This window comes from Heptranchias perlo, chromosome 29 (assembly GCF_035084215.1).
Source record: "Heptranchias perlo isolate sHepPer1 chromosome 29, sHepPer1.hap1, whole genome shotgun sequence".
Lineage (NCBI taxonomy): Eukaryota > Metazoa > Chordata > Chondrichthyes > Hexanchiformes > Hexanchidae > Heptranchias > Heptranchias perlo.
The window spans coordinates 13,101,818-13,118,685 of NC_090353.1; the positions used below are offsets into that span (position 1 = coordinate 13,101,818).

General features: G+C 45.0%; 1 protein-coding gene across 2 annotated transcripts in view; it reads left to right on the plus strand.

Moving 5' to 3' along the window:
* The window catches only part of LOC137299398 (SH2 domain-containing adapter protein F-like), a 196,094-nt gene extending 184,487 nt beyond the window's left edge, over positions 1-11,607 (plus strand). For both annotated transcript variants that reach the window (XM_067968108.1, XM_067968107.1), the window contains one exon: positions 10,561-11,607. In XM_067968108.1, the coding sequence (XP_067824209.1) occupies positions 10,561-10,747 (187 nt within the window). In that variant the 3' untranslated portion in view covers positions 10,748-11,607. The remainder of the gene's footprint in view (positions 1-10,560) is intronic.
* Positions 11,608-16,868: the final 5,261 nt, after the last annotated feature.

Sequence of the window (16,868 nt, forward strand, 5' to 3'; positions counted from 1 at the left end):
GCAGAAGCAAGAGGCTCTGAGAGTGAGGCATTATGACAGAAGATAACACACATCTTTTTCCACCATATTGGTGGCGCTGTATTTGCGTTTGTTTTGCATCGGTGTCGGCTAATGAGCTACACAGGAAATTTGGGGTAAGTTCCTGTCGGCAAGATCAGCGTGGAATCCAACCTAAATTTCGGCATTATTTCAGCGTAAATGGCATCGAGGAAATTCCAGGCCACTGTGTGGTTTTTCTTTTCTAATTTTGGTTGCCATGTTCATGCCCCTTCATGAGGCTACACCTCCCATCTTCATGAATTTAACGATCATTCACTTATGGGGGTTAAGAGGGAGGCAGACAGACCGTCACTCACTCCTCTAAATGTCTCCGCCACTGAATGCTCCGTGTGATGTGCTCCTAAAAGCCACACAGGTTCAATTCCCGGTTGTGCTGTTCACTGCTCTCAGCTGTTGGGGTGCTGCAATTGGCCTCAGTGCCCCAAGGCTAGGGAAGAGGAAAAAAATCGGCCAGGATCCCTGCTCCTGATCGCTATCAGGTGGCCCCTGCTGGGAAGTGTGAGTTTCTAGATGTCAGGTGAGGACCAGATTGGCCGAGAGGGTGACCAGGCTTGGCTATGCAATGTCCTTAGAATTGTACCTCAGTGTGGTCAAGAGAGGAGAGAAAAAAAGCATCAAAATATTGAGCCCAACAAGCCCGTCCCTTTTTGATAGATCAATCCAACCGAACCAACTTCTCACCAGACCTCTCAATCCCTTCTCCTTCTACCCGCTCGAGGGTACTAATACCCTTCAGGGTTACATAAATGCATCTAATCAGGATATGAGTGGGGGAAGGGAAGTAAGTAGAGAGGGGTTGATGTTTTGTTTATTTTTATTGAAGGGTTAATGATTAAAAGTGTACACACACGGGACTGTCTGATATCTAATTATATGCTGAATTATGGTGGTGCACAATGAATCAGCTTCATGCCAGGATTTGGCATTAGTTCTTCCCCAATGCCCCTGTATCCCGATATAGTCAGTACCTTGTGCGCATTTCGCCTGTGTATTTTAACCTCAGTGTTAGGCTCACGCATGATTAACACCTCTACAATGTTTATTTTCCCTGTAGCTCATTTGATTTTGTTGGTAACCCCACTTAAAGGATGCTATTGTTCCACCTGGGATATAAAATGTGGAGATGCCGGTGATGGACTGGGGTTGACAATTGTAAACAATTTTACAACACCAAGTTATAGTCCAGCAATTTTATTTTAAATTCACAAGCTTTCGGAGATTTTCTCCTTCCTCAGGCAAATGTTTCAAGATCTTGAAACATTTGCCTGAGGAAGGAGAAAATCTCCGAAAGCTTGTGAATTTAAAATAAAATTGCTGGACTATAACTTGGTGTTGTAAAATTGTTTACAATTGGGATATAAAAGACTGCACTGCCGCCTCCCACCTCTCCTGCCGTCATTCTTTGCTGGGGTATAAGGGCCACAGACATCGGCAGCGCTTCAGTTCCACGCCCAAAAAAGCTATTCTTTGCGTATGGGGCAAGTTTTGTGCTCCGAAGGTATTCAAGGCCCTGCTCTCTGCAAGGCCAATACGCAGGTCATTAGTGGAACACACACTTCTGTTTTCAAATTGTCTTTTACTGATTGTCACTGGCATACCGTTCCACGAGAACAAGTGTCTCTCTGCTACCTCACTGAGGGCAATTCTGGTACTCCTACCATGGCCCTAGCTGCTATCCACCCATTCAACACAGACCAGGGATCAAACTGGAGCCTTCCTGGTCTATACAGCGTAAATACCAACCTGGAGAACCAGCAAAAACTTTGCAATGGGGCACAAGCTTGTTATTTAAGCTGTGAGTATACCCAATGTTCCTTCACTTAAGTACATAAAAAGCTGAAGAGGTACACGTATTGAAGGCAAAAGATTTATTTTCTACGGGTATCTGGGGCATGCTTTCCTCTCTCCCCCAAATGCTGTTCTTTCTCTGCCCCCCTGTGCTGATTGTGTTCCATAAATGCAGATAGGGTACCCAGAACACTGACTGCCTGTGTCAAACGCAGATGGTTGGCGATAGGGCTCTGTTTGACGACTGCAACTATAACTGTGCAGTAACTACCCACGGAGTCATGGATGGAAAATGGAGTTTAGATTTCTTAATTTTAAACTAAAGTTAGAAATGTGCAGAGTGAGTACAGAGAGTGACAGATTCAGATTCATATCATGCATAACTGTCCTCTGCCAAAGAAAGAGTCATGTTATTAAAAATGTATTTTTACTCTCCTGCATATCAAGATTTCATATTCTTCTAAATTATTTTTGCTGACATATGGGCCAACTTCTGTTTTTATTTTCCCAACTTGGAGTGAAGAAAGCCCGTGGATCAAATCCCTGTGTTGCAACCTTTTGAAAGCACCCCTAGTATGCCCCTTTTATGGACCATGGTTAACAAGTGTTAGATGAGCAGTGAATTCATGATTGAGCTGTCTACAGCAACAGGACTACACCCCGGTTGAGTAATAGCCTTTTGGAAACCATAACAAACCAATTTAAGAAAAAGCTGGCTGAGGAAAGCTGATACTAAGAATGTTATCCCTGGACATTATGTAGCTGAATGATTCAGAATAGCTTGGAGCGACTGTCATAAATTTGGATTTGAACTGCCCGCTTTACACTTATTCATTCAACTGATTCAGTTCCTGGCCAGCAGCTCAAAACTGTTTGAGAATGCAAATAACTGAACAGTGGATCCAATTTATACCTCGCTTTTTGCAAAGAGATAAATCTGGGTCCGTTTCTCTGTGCATAAGTCTAGGCAACAAGTGTCGGGATATTGCGGCTCAAGCTAACCCTGCCCTCACTCGCACTTTTCAGGAGGGATTGGCACAGAGCAAACAGGAGTCCTGGCTGATATTTTTCCTAATCCAGGACACTGAAATCATGATATCACTTCCAACTACTCGGCCTGCTGAGATCAGCTAACTCGGCACAAACCAGGGATCAATAAACTTCATACCCCAAACAGGCTGTGCATTTGCCCATTAGGCCATTGAGGGAGCTTATTATGTGATTTTAATAGTATTACCCTCCAATGTTACCTTCCTACATTACAACAGTAACTACTGTACACTTCAAAAGTACTTCATTGGCTGTAAAGCGCTTTGGGACGTCCTGAGGTGGTGAAAGGCACTATATAAATGCAAGTTCTTTCTTTCTTTCTATGCAATGATGAAGGTTTATAAACAAGTGAAGGAGTTAGCTTTAATTTCCAATAATATTTTGATTTAGTTTTGTCTAATATGTAAATAGTCCATGAACAATGGCACCCATTGAGTTTTACACACCTATTCTGAGTTCTTTGACTCCAAACAATCCCAACCTTTCTCACATTCTTCTGTTTCTACAATTATCTATCCAATTCATTATTGCCCTGTTGAGCCAAAGAACCATAGACGGTTACAGCACAGAAAGTTATTTGGCCCATCTTCTCTGTACTGGTTCTCGGCTAGAACAACCCAAAACTACTCCCAGAGTCCTGCTCTCTCCCCCCGTAGCCCTGTATCTTCCTTTGTTTCAAAAACTTAAAAAGTGCAATGACCTGACTCTTTGTGTGAAGACATTTCTCTTAACCCCTCTGCTTACTCTCTTAGTGACAAGTTTAAATTGATGACCCCTCACCACTGACTCCCCATCCAGAGGAAATAGTCTTTCCCTAGTCACCCTATCAAAACCCTACCTCCTTTTGGTTCACCTCATACACTTTTCAAATTCAAAGTGTAAGTATTGTACATTTTCTCTGATAATTAAGAGCCAATTCTCCCAGATTTTAAAATCTCGGATAATCGAAAGTGTTACATCAAGGGATATATCTTCCAATTGATGAAATCCATACTAATGTTTAATCTATTCCCTGTGCGCTATTTTAGGCAGGCATTAACAGGTTTATTTTGAAATGCATCTCCAAATCCCTGCCTGTTACTAATCCCTTGTCAGACTTCCTCTGAGGCCTGTCTGATCTGTCTGTGATAGACTAATATTTAATTTGACACAAGTTGTGGTGCTTAATTATCAATTCTGTAAATATCCATTTCATTCCCAAAACGTTAACTTTCTAATTATGCTTCATTTCCTTCCACTAATTTCATTGCCCCTTTTCCTGAACCCACTGCCTCATGCCAGTTCCAGAGCTGACTGCCTCTCTCTGGTAGCTCGCCCAGGCACCCATTCTTGAAGTGTGAGCCTATACAATGAGCACCTGCAGACTGTTTGATCATGGGGCACATAACACCTACGCCCAGTCATGTCCTCACTCGACCTGCACATTGTTGTGCTGCATTCTCCAACAAGGGTCTTTGGATAGTGTTCAGGAGTGGGGACGATGACTGATTTTACACCTCTATTGTCCAGGAATGCTGAGGCCAATTATAGTCCCCTTTCTTCGAGGGGTAGGGGAGTCTTTTTTTCAGAAAATGAATGGGGAAGCAGTCAGATTTCTCTAGAATTGAAATATTTTTATTGAGAAACCCAGGTGAAGTAGTTCATGTCCACAGTACAGTCCATCGTCAAGGGTGAAAAGAGTGGAAGAGAAGGCGAGGTGAATCAGGAAGCAGTGCTGGGTGCCAGCAGGATAGAAGGCAATGACTTGTCGACTGTTGGTGCTGCTACCTAATTTCTTCCTCCCATTACTGTAATGTCAGTTTTCCACCCTTCCCCTATGAGAAGCACAGGAGCAGTTGGAATGATTCAGCCTATGGAGGGGTGATGGCTCTATTCCCCGACAGCCCAGCCAAGATCACGCACTCACAAAGGGGAAGGTTTCCTCTTTGCGCTATTTGTAATGAAGTCATAGACACGTTCTTTATAAACAATTACAATTTCACTACACATACCATATAGAGATCACGCCATCACTACACATACCATATAGAGATCACCCCATCACTACACATACCATATAGAGATCACCCCATCACTACACATACCATATAGAGATCACGCCATCACTACACATACCATATAGAGATCACCCCATCACTACACATACCATATAGAGATCACCCCATCACTACACATACCATATAGAGATCACCCCATCACTACACATACCATGTAGAGGAGATCACCTCATCACTACACATACCATGTAGAGGAGATCACCTCATCACTACACATACCATGTAGAGATCACCCCATCACTACAGATACCATATAGAGATCACCCCATCACTACACATACCATGTAGAGGAGATCACCTCATCACTACACATACCATGTAGAGATCACCCCATCACTACAGATACCATGTAGAGGAGATCACCTCATCACTACACATACCATGTAGAGATCACCCCATCACTACAGATACCATATAGAGATCACCCCATCACTACACATACCATGTAGAGATCACATCATCACTACACATACCGTAGAGATCACCCCATCACTACAGATACCATGTAGAGATCACCCCATCACTACACATACCATATAGAGATCACCCCATCACTACACATACCATATAGAGATCACCCCATCACTACACATACCATCTAGAGATCAACTCATCACTACACATACCATGTAGAGATCACCTCATCACTACACATACCATGTAGAGATCACCTCATCACTACACATACCGTAGAGATCACCCCATCACTACACATACCATGTAGAGATCACCTCATCACTACACATACCATGTAGAGATCACCTCATCACTACACATACCATGTAGAGATCACCCCATCACTACACATACCATGTAGAGATCACCCCATCACTACACATACCATGTAGAGATCACCCCATCACTACAGATACCATGTAGAGATCACCCCATCACTACACATACCATATAGAGATCACCCCATCACTACACATACCATGTAGAGGAGATCACCTCATCACTACACATACCGTAGAGATCACCTCATCACTACAGATACCATATAGAGATCACCCCATCACTACAGATACCATATAGAGATCACCCCATCACTACACATACCATGTAGAGGAGATCACCTCATCACTACACATACCGTAGAGATCACCCCATCACTACACATACCATGTAGAGATCACCCCATCACTACAGATACCATATAGAGATCACCCCATCACTACACATACCATGTAGAGATCACCCCATCACTACAGATACCATATAGAGATCACCCCATCACTACAGATACCATGTAGAGATCACCCCATCACTACAGATACCATGTAGAGATCACCCCATCACCACACATACCATATAGAGATCACCCCATCACTACACATACCATATAGAGATCACCCCATCACTACAGATACCATGTAGAGATCACCCCATCACTACAGATACCATGTAGAGATCACCCCATCACCACACATACCATATAGAGATCACCCCATCACTACACATACCATATAGAGATCACCCCATCACTACACATACCATATAGAGATCACCTCATCACTACACATACCATGTAGAGATCACCTCATCACTACACATACCGTAGAGATCACCCCATCACTACAGATACCATGTAGAGATCACCCCATCACTACACATACCATGTAGAGATCACCCCATCACTGCACATACCATATAGAGGAGATCACCTCATCACTACACATACCGTAGAGATCACCTCATCACTACAGATACCATATAGAGATCACCCCATCACTACACATACCATATAGAGATCACCCCATCACTACACATACCATATAGAGATCACCTCATCACTACACATACCATGTAGAGATCACCCCATCACTACAGATACCATGTAGAGATCACCTCATCACTACACATACCATATAGAGATCACCCCATCACTACACATACCATATAGAGATCACCCCATCACTACAGATACCATGTAGAGATCACCTCATCACTACACATACCATATAGAGATCACCCCATCACTACACATACCGTAGAGATCACCTCATCACTACCGATACCATATAGAGATCACCGCATCACTACACATACCATGTAGAGATCACCCCATCACTACAGATACCATGTAGAGATCACCTCATCACTACACACACCATATAGAGATCACCCCATCACTACAGATACCATGTAGAGATCACCCCATCACTACACATACCATGTAGAGGAGATCACCTCATCACTACACATACCGTAGAGATCACCTCATCACTACAGATACCATATAGAGATCACCCCATCACTACAGATACCATGTAGAGATCACCCCATCACTACAGATACCGTAGAGATCACCTCATCACTACAGATACCATGTAGAGATCACCCCATCACTACAGATACCATGTAGAGATCACCTCATCACTACACATACCATATAGAGATCACCCCATCACTACACATACCATATAGAGATCACCTCATCACTACACATACCATATAGAGATCACCCCATCACTACAGATACCATATAGAGATCACCCCATCACTACACATACCATGTAGAGATCACCCCATCACTACAGATACCATGTAGAGATCACCCCATCAATACACATACCGTATAGAGGAGATCACCTCATCCCCTTCACTACACATACCACGTAGAGATCAGAGCCCTAAGACTGTCTATGTATTTTCCCATTATAGTAATTTTCAGTCTTTTTTAGTCGGTCTCGGTGCCTGGAAACCATCATCTAATAAGTTTCTGTAGGCACGATGTTAACCCTTCATGCCCCAAAGGCCAGTTTACCCATCCAGGCGCTGTTGTGCTGTGGGGATCCACAAGCTGTTATATGTAGAGATAAACATATCAAAAACTGTCAGGGTCACACCACCAACTGACCTTGTCAATCTTCTGGGCTTAATCATTTGATTCACAGAAAGGACCCTCTGTGTAACCAGCTTTCAAGCAAACAGATGGCAACTTTGTAAACTCACTCCCGAATCCAAAATGGCGATGGTAGCAGGAAGGCACCAGAAACAATTTCTTTTGGTCAGCCAGGTGTCCAAACATGTGAAAGCCCACCATCATGTTCAAGAGTCTCTAAACCGAGCTACTAAATAAAGCTTCCATGATAGGGACTGTGCATTGTGTCGCCATTGAAATTAATGGGGTGACAATCGGTCGGGTTCTAAAGCGGGCGGGTGGTGAAAGTGAAAATGACCCCCAATCTGTCTACCTTTGCTCAATTGTTATTTGATGGCCAAGGAAAGGCAGGGCTGTTGCTATAGAAACTCCTGACCAATACTGTGTGAAATTGTAGGCTGTACAGTAAAGCTTCGAATCGGGCTGCGTGTTGCTATGGCCCTCACAGTGATGAGGGGGTCTAATGATAACAGAACTTTAGGATTGATCGCTTGTGACTGAAATTCAATTACAATGAAGCGAACGTTCACACAAGATTAGTTAGCAATATTGATGATTTAAATTCCTATGCTAATGAACAGTGGAAAATACTATTGTGCGCCTTTGTTTTAACTCATAATTTGTTTTACTTAATTGGAGTCACATATAAGCAGAGGTGGCCCCGTACTAAACCCATCGATGGGGATTCGGGCTCAGGTCTGGTTACACAGGTGCCAGCCGACAATCCAGGAGCCCATTCCCATGTGTGAGCTCAGACAGTGGGAGTAATTTTAATTCTGCGCAATGGTATCAAATGGACGATATCGATTAAGCCGTCCATTATTCAACCCTCGCCCTGATTTTCTTTTCCATTGACATCAGTCGGGTGGCGTGTATAATGGACGGCGTGTATAATGGGCAGGATGTATAACGGGCGGGGCGTGTAATGGGCGGGGCGTATAACGGGCATATAACTGGTGGGGTGTGTAATGGATGGAGTGTATAACAGGTGGGGTGTATAATAGGCAGGGCGTATAACGGGCGGGGCGTGTAACGGGCGTATAACGGGTGGAGTTTGTAACGGGCGGGGCATATAACGTGCAAGGCGTGTAACGGGCAGGGTGTGTAACGGGCGGGGCGTGTAACGGGCATATAACGGGCAAGGCGTATTACGGGCGGGGCATGTAGCGGGCGTATAACAGGCGGGGTGTATAACGGGCAGGGCGTATTACGGGCGGGGCATGTAGTGGGCGTATAACAGGCGGGGTGTATAACAGACAGGGCATGTAACAGGCGGGGTGTATAATGAGCAGGGTGTATAATGGGCGGGGCGTGTAATGGGCGGGGTGTATAACGGTCGGGGCATGTAACGGGCGGGGTGTATAATGGGCGGGGCATGTAACGGGCAGGGTGTATAACGGGCAACCAGTTCGATAATGCCCATTTCACACCATCACCCAAAGTTAAAATTACTCCCACTGGCAGGATGTTGAACTACAGAGAGGTTTCCAAACGAGCCCCAATCTTGTCCCCATCTCTCGTCCATACAAACGGCCTTTCCAGCAGATGGTCACTGATAAACAGTCAGAGTGAGAGTCCTAACTATCCAATTAAATTTCATCATTTTTTTTCTGTACCTAATTTCTCTTTTTAAAAGAAACTTTCAAACACTCCACCCCATTTTTCTTCTTCCTCCTTCTCCCACTACCAATTTGACTCCACGGCCAACAAAAACTCCAGAAGACTGGTGAATGATATTGTTGCACTCTAAAGATGACCAGATAAATCTCTGATGAGGTTTTACTTGATAAACAGGGCTGCCAACAAGCTGATGAACCTATCCATAACACAGAGGACAAGAACACACCTGGACTCATCCGTGGTGCGCTAAGGGTTCAAAAGGGGACTTCTGAGCTACCGGCATTGGAAGAGTTAACACGCGAATAGTCATGTGACTGCAAAGCAATTAAATGTGTTGTCATTGACCGGAGGCTGTTACACTGTGTTTGGGTTTTATGTCCCCTTTATCTTGCTAGGAGGGTACCCTGTAATTCTGCCTGAGGTATTGTAACTCTCCCTGGGAGGTAGTTTCTTAGATGTCAACAGTTTGGCATTTTAGAACCAGCAGCTAAGGCAAAAAGTTGCCTCTGCCATCTCATTTATCTGGTCTGCTATCTTGGCTCTGAACACGGATGGATTGAGCCCACAGATACAGAGCAGAAATACGAGAGCTGGTTCAGCAATCGCCCGCGGCTTGTAAGGAGCAGCCCTGGCAAGGGCAGGTCAGAGAATCAAGGGCCCGTGACCTGTGATTTCCCTGGAGGTTGTGGGGGTGTGATTTCCTGACTTGCTCTACCAGCGGGTGCATTCCACACTGGAAACACCCGAGTGCAGGATCAGCCTACAGTTTCCCATTGCTAACTCATACGAACCTTCCCCCCACCTCCACCAAAGAAATCAGGGAGGTTCCTGGCCATACATGGTAACTGCTCATGTGTAACTTGAACTGTTCTGTAATACACTCGGGGCAAATTCAGTCACGATTCCAAGTGCACTGGAAATGGTTGTGAATACAAATGGCACACAAGTTGGTCTAATGCTCCCGGGATTTAAATTCAGCTTGTAAAACGAGAAAGGGGCAAAGGTGCAGCTTTTCCTTGTTCGGCTAATTCTACCCCCCTCAATTACAGCCTGTACCTCATTGTTCTCTCTTTTTTTTGCTTCCTCTCTTTCTCTCCACAGAAGCAGCCAAGGATACATGCACATGAAGTTCAGCAGAACGAAAGACTGCAAGTACATTCTCGGCCAGAACAGCCCACCGTTTGACAGTATTCCAGAGGTCATAAACCACTACACAAGCCACAAGCTGCCAATTAAAGGGGCTGAACATCTCTCCCTGCTGTTTCCTGTGACGGTACAAACACTGTGACTGGAGCGTAGGCAGCTGCCTGAAGCACGGCTATAAAAAGGAAAGGAATCTGTGGGGGAAAGAAAAGGAGACTTATCTTAATGGACATAGAACGTCAACAAGATTTCAACCACCTGGTTTATGATACAGCGACTGGAGCCCAATTGGATACAGGGCTCCAGAGGGCAGAGTTCCATTTCTGGACTGTGATATAATTGCAGGCCAAAGCTGTTGAATATCTCATTTCCTGGGCTTGTGTTTCAAAGATTGTGGTGAATTGGATCATGACTGTTGCTGAACTCACTTCTAAAGAGTCAGTCACTCATTTACTGGGAATATACGGAATGTCTTTTATTTCTCCTGCGGTTCCCTCCTCCCCTCCGCCCCCTCCTGAATACAATACTATGGGCCCCTGACATCCTCCAGTACTTCACCCAAGTGGCCATGTGCGAGCCTAGTCACTGAGTGATGGCTGGCTGTTTTATCATGAGTGCATCACAGCCAAGCCCAATTATGTCTCCCCCCGACTTCCACACACATGCCCTTTCAGCAGGGATGGGGATCCAAGGATAGCGATCTGGAGTGGGGTATCCCTGATCGACTTTCCCCCCCCCGCCACCGCCACCATTCCTGATACAATGGTCAATTGTCATTTCCTACCCTGACTGAGATTAGCCATATTAGTACAAACCAGGGATCTTCCTGGTCTATGTTGCTCAGTACCACACTGTGCGGTGCCATTATCAACTGAAGTATTGGGAGGGGAAGGGGGGATTGACATGGAATGTCTTGAGGAGGCTCCAGTGTAATACGTGTTTTCTATTTTCAATAATATTTTCTGTAAATATCTAACAATTTTTATAAAATACGCTTGGAAGAAATGTCTGAACGCATAATTCACATATGAGGAGGCTTAGAGGAGTGGCCATAGATTGTTCTGTGCAGAGGTTTAAGAAATGACAGCAATAAAAGTAATTAAATAGAGAGCAAAGTGAGTAATGTAATGAGAGGAAGAGGCCATTACTTGAAGCTATCTCATTCTCTGGCGACATTACGTTTTCAAATCCCAATTTTTCTTTTGCCAATTTAAGCTTTGCAGCCTGGCCATAGGTGGCACATACCAATGTTTTTCTTGCTTATTTAGTCTTTTCTATCTCTCTCCCTCTGTCTGTCTGAGCCTTTCCATCTGGTTCTCTTCGTACATGCCTCTCTCATCCTTTGTGTCTCCTTCCATCCATCTGCCCTCCTTCATTTTGTCTATCTCTTCCTCACTGTTTGCCTGTCCTGTCCATCTGTCTCTCCTTCCCTCTATCTATCTGTCTTTCCTTCCTTGTCCGCGTTTCTCATTCCCTTCAGCTAAGCTCCCTTCTTCCTGACTCTCTACCTGCCCCTGCCTGTTTCTCTCCATGTGTGTGCCTCCCTCTCTCTCTCACACTATCTTACACACCGAATATCCCAAAACTGAGACAGGTCACATGGCTGAGATTTAGCAGAGCACCTGGCTCAGTGGTTGTACTTATTCCAAGCTGGAATCCTTTACTACAGACTCCCTGAACAACTGTGATGACAGTAATCCCCTCACAACTCCATCATCATCACAGTCATAACCTGATTTTAACAGAGCCATTTATTGTAACCCCACCACTGACAGTGCTATGATAAACGAGCAACTTCTAATTACATCAAGCACAACAGAGAGTTTGTATTGTTACAACAGAATAATGACACAGAATTTTCCTGGGCTTAATATGAAATATTACCACGAGAGAACGAATATTAACAAGTGTAATGACATTTTTTTTTGGTTCATTTTCCTCCTGTCCTCAAGGTGCTGACTCCCCCTGGACTATGGTTCCACATGTGCCATTTATCCTCCAGTACCTCACCCATGTGTGAAGCCAGACTACGAATGTCTGTGGGCTGTTCTACCATATGGGCCACCACAGCTGAGCCTAGTCCTGGCCTCTCACTATGTCCACACAAGTGCACTTTCAAACAGGGGTCACTGGATAGCCACCAGGAGTGGGAACAGTAGTGTAATGGTTATGCTACTGGACTAGTGATCCAGGAGAACCTGAGTCCAAATCCCACCATGGCAGTTTGAGCATTTGAATTCAGTTTTTAAAAAAAATCTGGAAACAAAACGCTGGTAAAAGTGACCATGAAGCTGTCAGATTGTCGTAAAAACACAACTGGTTCACTAATGTCCTTTAGGGAAGGAAAGCTGCCGTCCTTACCCAGTCTGGTCTACATGTAACTCCAGTGTCACACCAACGTGGTTGACACTTAGCTGTCCTCTGAAGTGGTCCAGAAAGCCAACTGAAGGCAACTAAGAATGAGCAATAAATGCCGGACTTGCTGGCGACGTCTACATCCCGAGAATGAATTTTAAAAATGAATACTCGCCAATGTAGCTCAGGCACTCTGACACCCAACTTGAACACCTGTCTTCTGCCCTGTCTCAGGACAAGTAGTTCAGCACAGACCGGGGGATCAAACCTGGGAATTTCTGGTCTGTGTGGCCCATTTGCACGTAACAGAACCATCTGGGTTATATTCAGTGGAAATGAACGAGAACCTGTCTACATCAGAAAGCTATCCCGAACCCTGAGATTCCGATACTCCTGATCTGCCACCAGGAATTATTTTTTTTGTTGTTGAAGTGTCAGTTTGACTCAAGTTAGCACTCACCTCTGAACTGGAAGATTGTGTGTTCAAGCTCCTTCCCAGCATTTGAACCCATAGCCTGGGCTGACACTTCAGTACAATACTGAGGGAGTGCTGCATTGTCAGAGGTGCCATCTTTCAGATCGGACATTAAACCCAGGCCCTGTCTGCCTGTTCAAGTAAAAGACCCCTTGGCATTATGTGAAGAAGAGCAGAAAAGATCTCCTGAGGCCCTGGTCAACATTTATCCCTCAAACAACACCACCAAAATCAGATTAACTGGTCATCTATCTCATTATTGTCTGTGCCACATCTGCCCATATAACAATTGTGACTACACTTCAAAAGTAATTAATTGAAATAGCTGTGAAGTGCTTTGGAATGACATGGAAATGCTACATAAATGCAAGTGTTTTCTTTCTTCTCACTATCTCTGTGTTGCCGTGAATAATCCGTGGTGACCTTATTCAAAGTAAGGTCAGAAAACTCCCTGTTCAGTCACACAAGCACCAAAGCCTGTAAAGGTAGGGTCAGCTTCACCGGAACTGAGGACTTTGCCATTTTTATGTTGGTTAGGCCATAGAGAGAGTAGTAGCCAAGTAGAGACATGAGTACCACACTCCTCCGATTCTCCCGCTGTGATTTGCACGGTTTGCGGATCCCGATGCAGAAAAGTTTGGGTCACGGCCACTGTCGTAGCCACAAAATTCTTCTCCTTGAGGTGCTGCAGCTAGCAAATGATTATGGTAAACCTGTCCTGAAGAATTTAGCTCTTTGTGTTTATGTGGGATTTATATTTCTGGCTCAAAATCAACATTTGGATCAATACAAAATCCAGTAGATGGCCCCAATCAGATAATGTGGAGAATAAATTGGGCTTCAATGTAATCTCACTGCGAAGACTTGTACGTCTGAAATCCGCGAAATCGTCTTTTTTTAATCCAATCTATCCCGCACAGCATCCAGTTGGTCTATTAGACGGTTTTTCTCTCCTCACTTTGGGACGTCTTGAGGTCATGAAAGGCGCTATATAAATATCCATCTGCCTTTTTCTTTTTTTTTCTTTTCCTTTCTTTCTAGCTGTTGGCCCCTTTTTGACATCGATTTCCACCGGTGAGGTCGGCCGTCTCACCCAACCAGTTATTCCTCGACTGAGCACAGACAGCGCTGAAGATGAGTTGGGTCCATCGGTCTGCACCTCCAATTCTGGATTGTGACTCGCTGCCTGCTCTCTTCACCCTATTCTCGGAGGCTGATCTTTCACCCTCAATGCCCTGCTCTCCAGAGCTCCTTTCCAAATGCCTTGTTACCTCCTTCCTACCTTCCAAAGCCTCCTAAAAACCTATCTCTTTGGCTGTGCGTTTGGTTCCCCTTTCCCCTTAATCCTTCCTTTCTCCTGCTAGGCAAACCCTTGTAAACTGCTGAGAGATGTTTTTCTGTGTTGAGGGTTGCCCTATGGATGTCAGTTGGTGTTGGGGGCTAGGGTGGAGGAGTTAGCCTAGCAAAGAGATGAGTCAGCCAAAGGGCCTATAGTTGTCCTTGACTTTTCATATGCTGTTATCTCATTCAACCATGGGGGCCTGATCCAGTCCTCACCTGTCAGCCAGAAAGGGGGTCACTGGATACCAACCAGGAATGGGAACGCTGCCTGCTTCGCTGTGTGCACAAAATCACGCTCACCTATCGCTCCTCGCAGATCTCCACGGGGTTCCTCCCCCCCGCTGCTCCAAATTCAGTATCTTTGCCCTTGTTTACAAACCTCGCCATGGCCCACCTGACCTCTGCACTCTGTTTTAACTCTGCATCCCAGCCTGTGGCCTGCACCCTCCCAGCATTCCTTATTACTCTGTGGCACAGCCTACAGTTGTCCCCACTCCCTGGAACGTCCTTCCTAAACCTCTCTGCTTTGCAACTTCGCTCTGTGCATTTAAAAGCCTCCTAAAAGCAATCTTTTTGACTGCGCTTTCAGTTAATTGTCCTAATATTTATACTATTGCTCTGTCGATCTCCCACAGGAAATTTGGGACATTTTATTACATTAAAGGAGCTGTACAAATGCAAGATATTCATAGAATCATACAGAATCATAGAATCATACAGCACTGGAGGAGGCCGTTCAGCCCATCGGCCTGTGCTAGCTCTTTGAATGGGCTCTCCAATTAGTCCTACTCCCCTGCTCTTTCCACAAAGCCCTGCAAAATTTTCCCCTTCGAGTATTTATCCAATTCCCTTTCGAAAGTTACTATTGAATCTGCTTCCACCGCCCTTTCAGGCAGTGAATTCCAAATCATAAAAAACTCGCTGTGTAAAAAAATGTCTCCTCATCTTCCCCCTGGTTCTTTTGCCAATTACCTTAAATCTGTGTCCTCTGGTTACCGACCCTCCTGCCACTGGAAACAGTTTCTCCTTATTTACTCTATCAAAACCCCTCATGATTTTGAACACCTCTATTAAATCTCCTCTTAACATTCTCTGCTCTAAGGAGAACAATCCCAGCTTCTCTCGTCTCTCCACATGCTGTTGGGTATAAATCTGTCACTGCACCGATTCACCAATTTACGCTCCCTTCAACTGTGGGCTTCCCGCTGGGAGTGCAGGATCAGTGTATTTACCCTTGTAGGTGTAGATGGAGCAGATTTAGAGCAACAGCAGCTTTTTATTCATTATAGAACTGCGTTCAATACAAGCAGTTCCACAATATAACTGTGCGCTTAGATTCTGGAGAAACACATCTAAGAATCTGATTCCATGATTGATATTTGCAATCAGCAGGACAATAGCTGCACGGGTGCTTTTTATGGCATTAGAGGGCCACCTGGTGGTGATGATTAATACTTCAACTGCTATGAGCACCATCCTATACCAGAAACCTGGAAAATTGCAAAGAGAGTATAAACCTCACTAAAATAGCAGAAAAAAGTCCTTGCATTTATATAGTGCCTTCTACTTTTGAATTACGATCACTGTTGTTATGTAGGCAGGTGCAACAGCCAATTGCACACAGCAAGGTCCCACAAACAGCAAATGAGACTAAAGACCAGTTCATGGGCCCGATGTTAGCAGGGCTGCGGGTTCTCGGCGGGGGGGCTATCGGGCGCGTGAAATTAGACAGTTTCCCGCGCGATCGTAGCAGACAATCCACTAATTGGATCCACTTACCTGCTCCTCCGGGTTCCCCACTGCTGATCTGCGTGTCGGGCGGGCTGCGCATGCGTAGTAAGATCTGTCAGCTGGAGGCGCTCTATTTAAAGGGGCAGTCCTCCACCGACAGATGCTGCAACAAATAGAAAAAATTACAGCATGGAGCAGCCCAGGGGGAAGGCTGCTCTCAGTTTAATGATGCCTCACCCCAGGTATCAATACATGGGGTGAGGAGGAGGGGGAGGACAGAGATCTTCCTCCCGGCGGGCGGGAGGAAGCGGCCTGCCTCTGCCACCAGGAAGGCCTGGCTCGAGGTGGCAGAGGAGGTCACCAG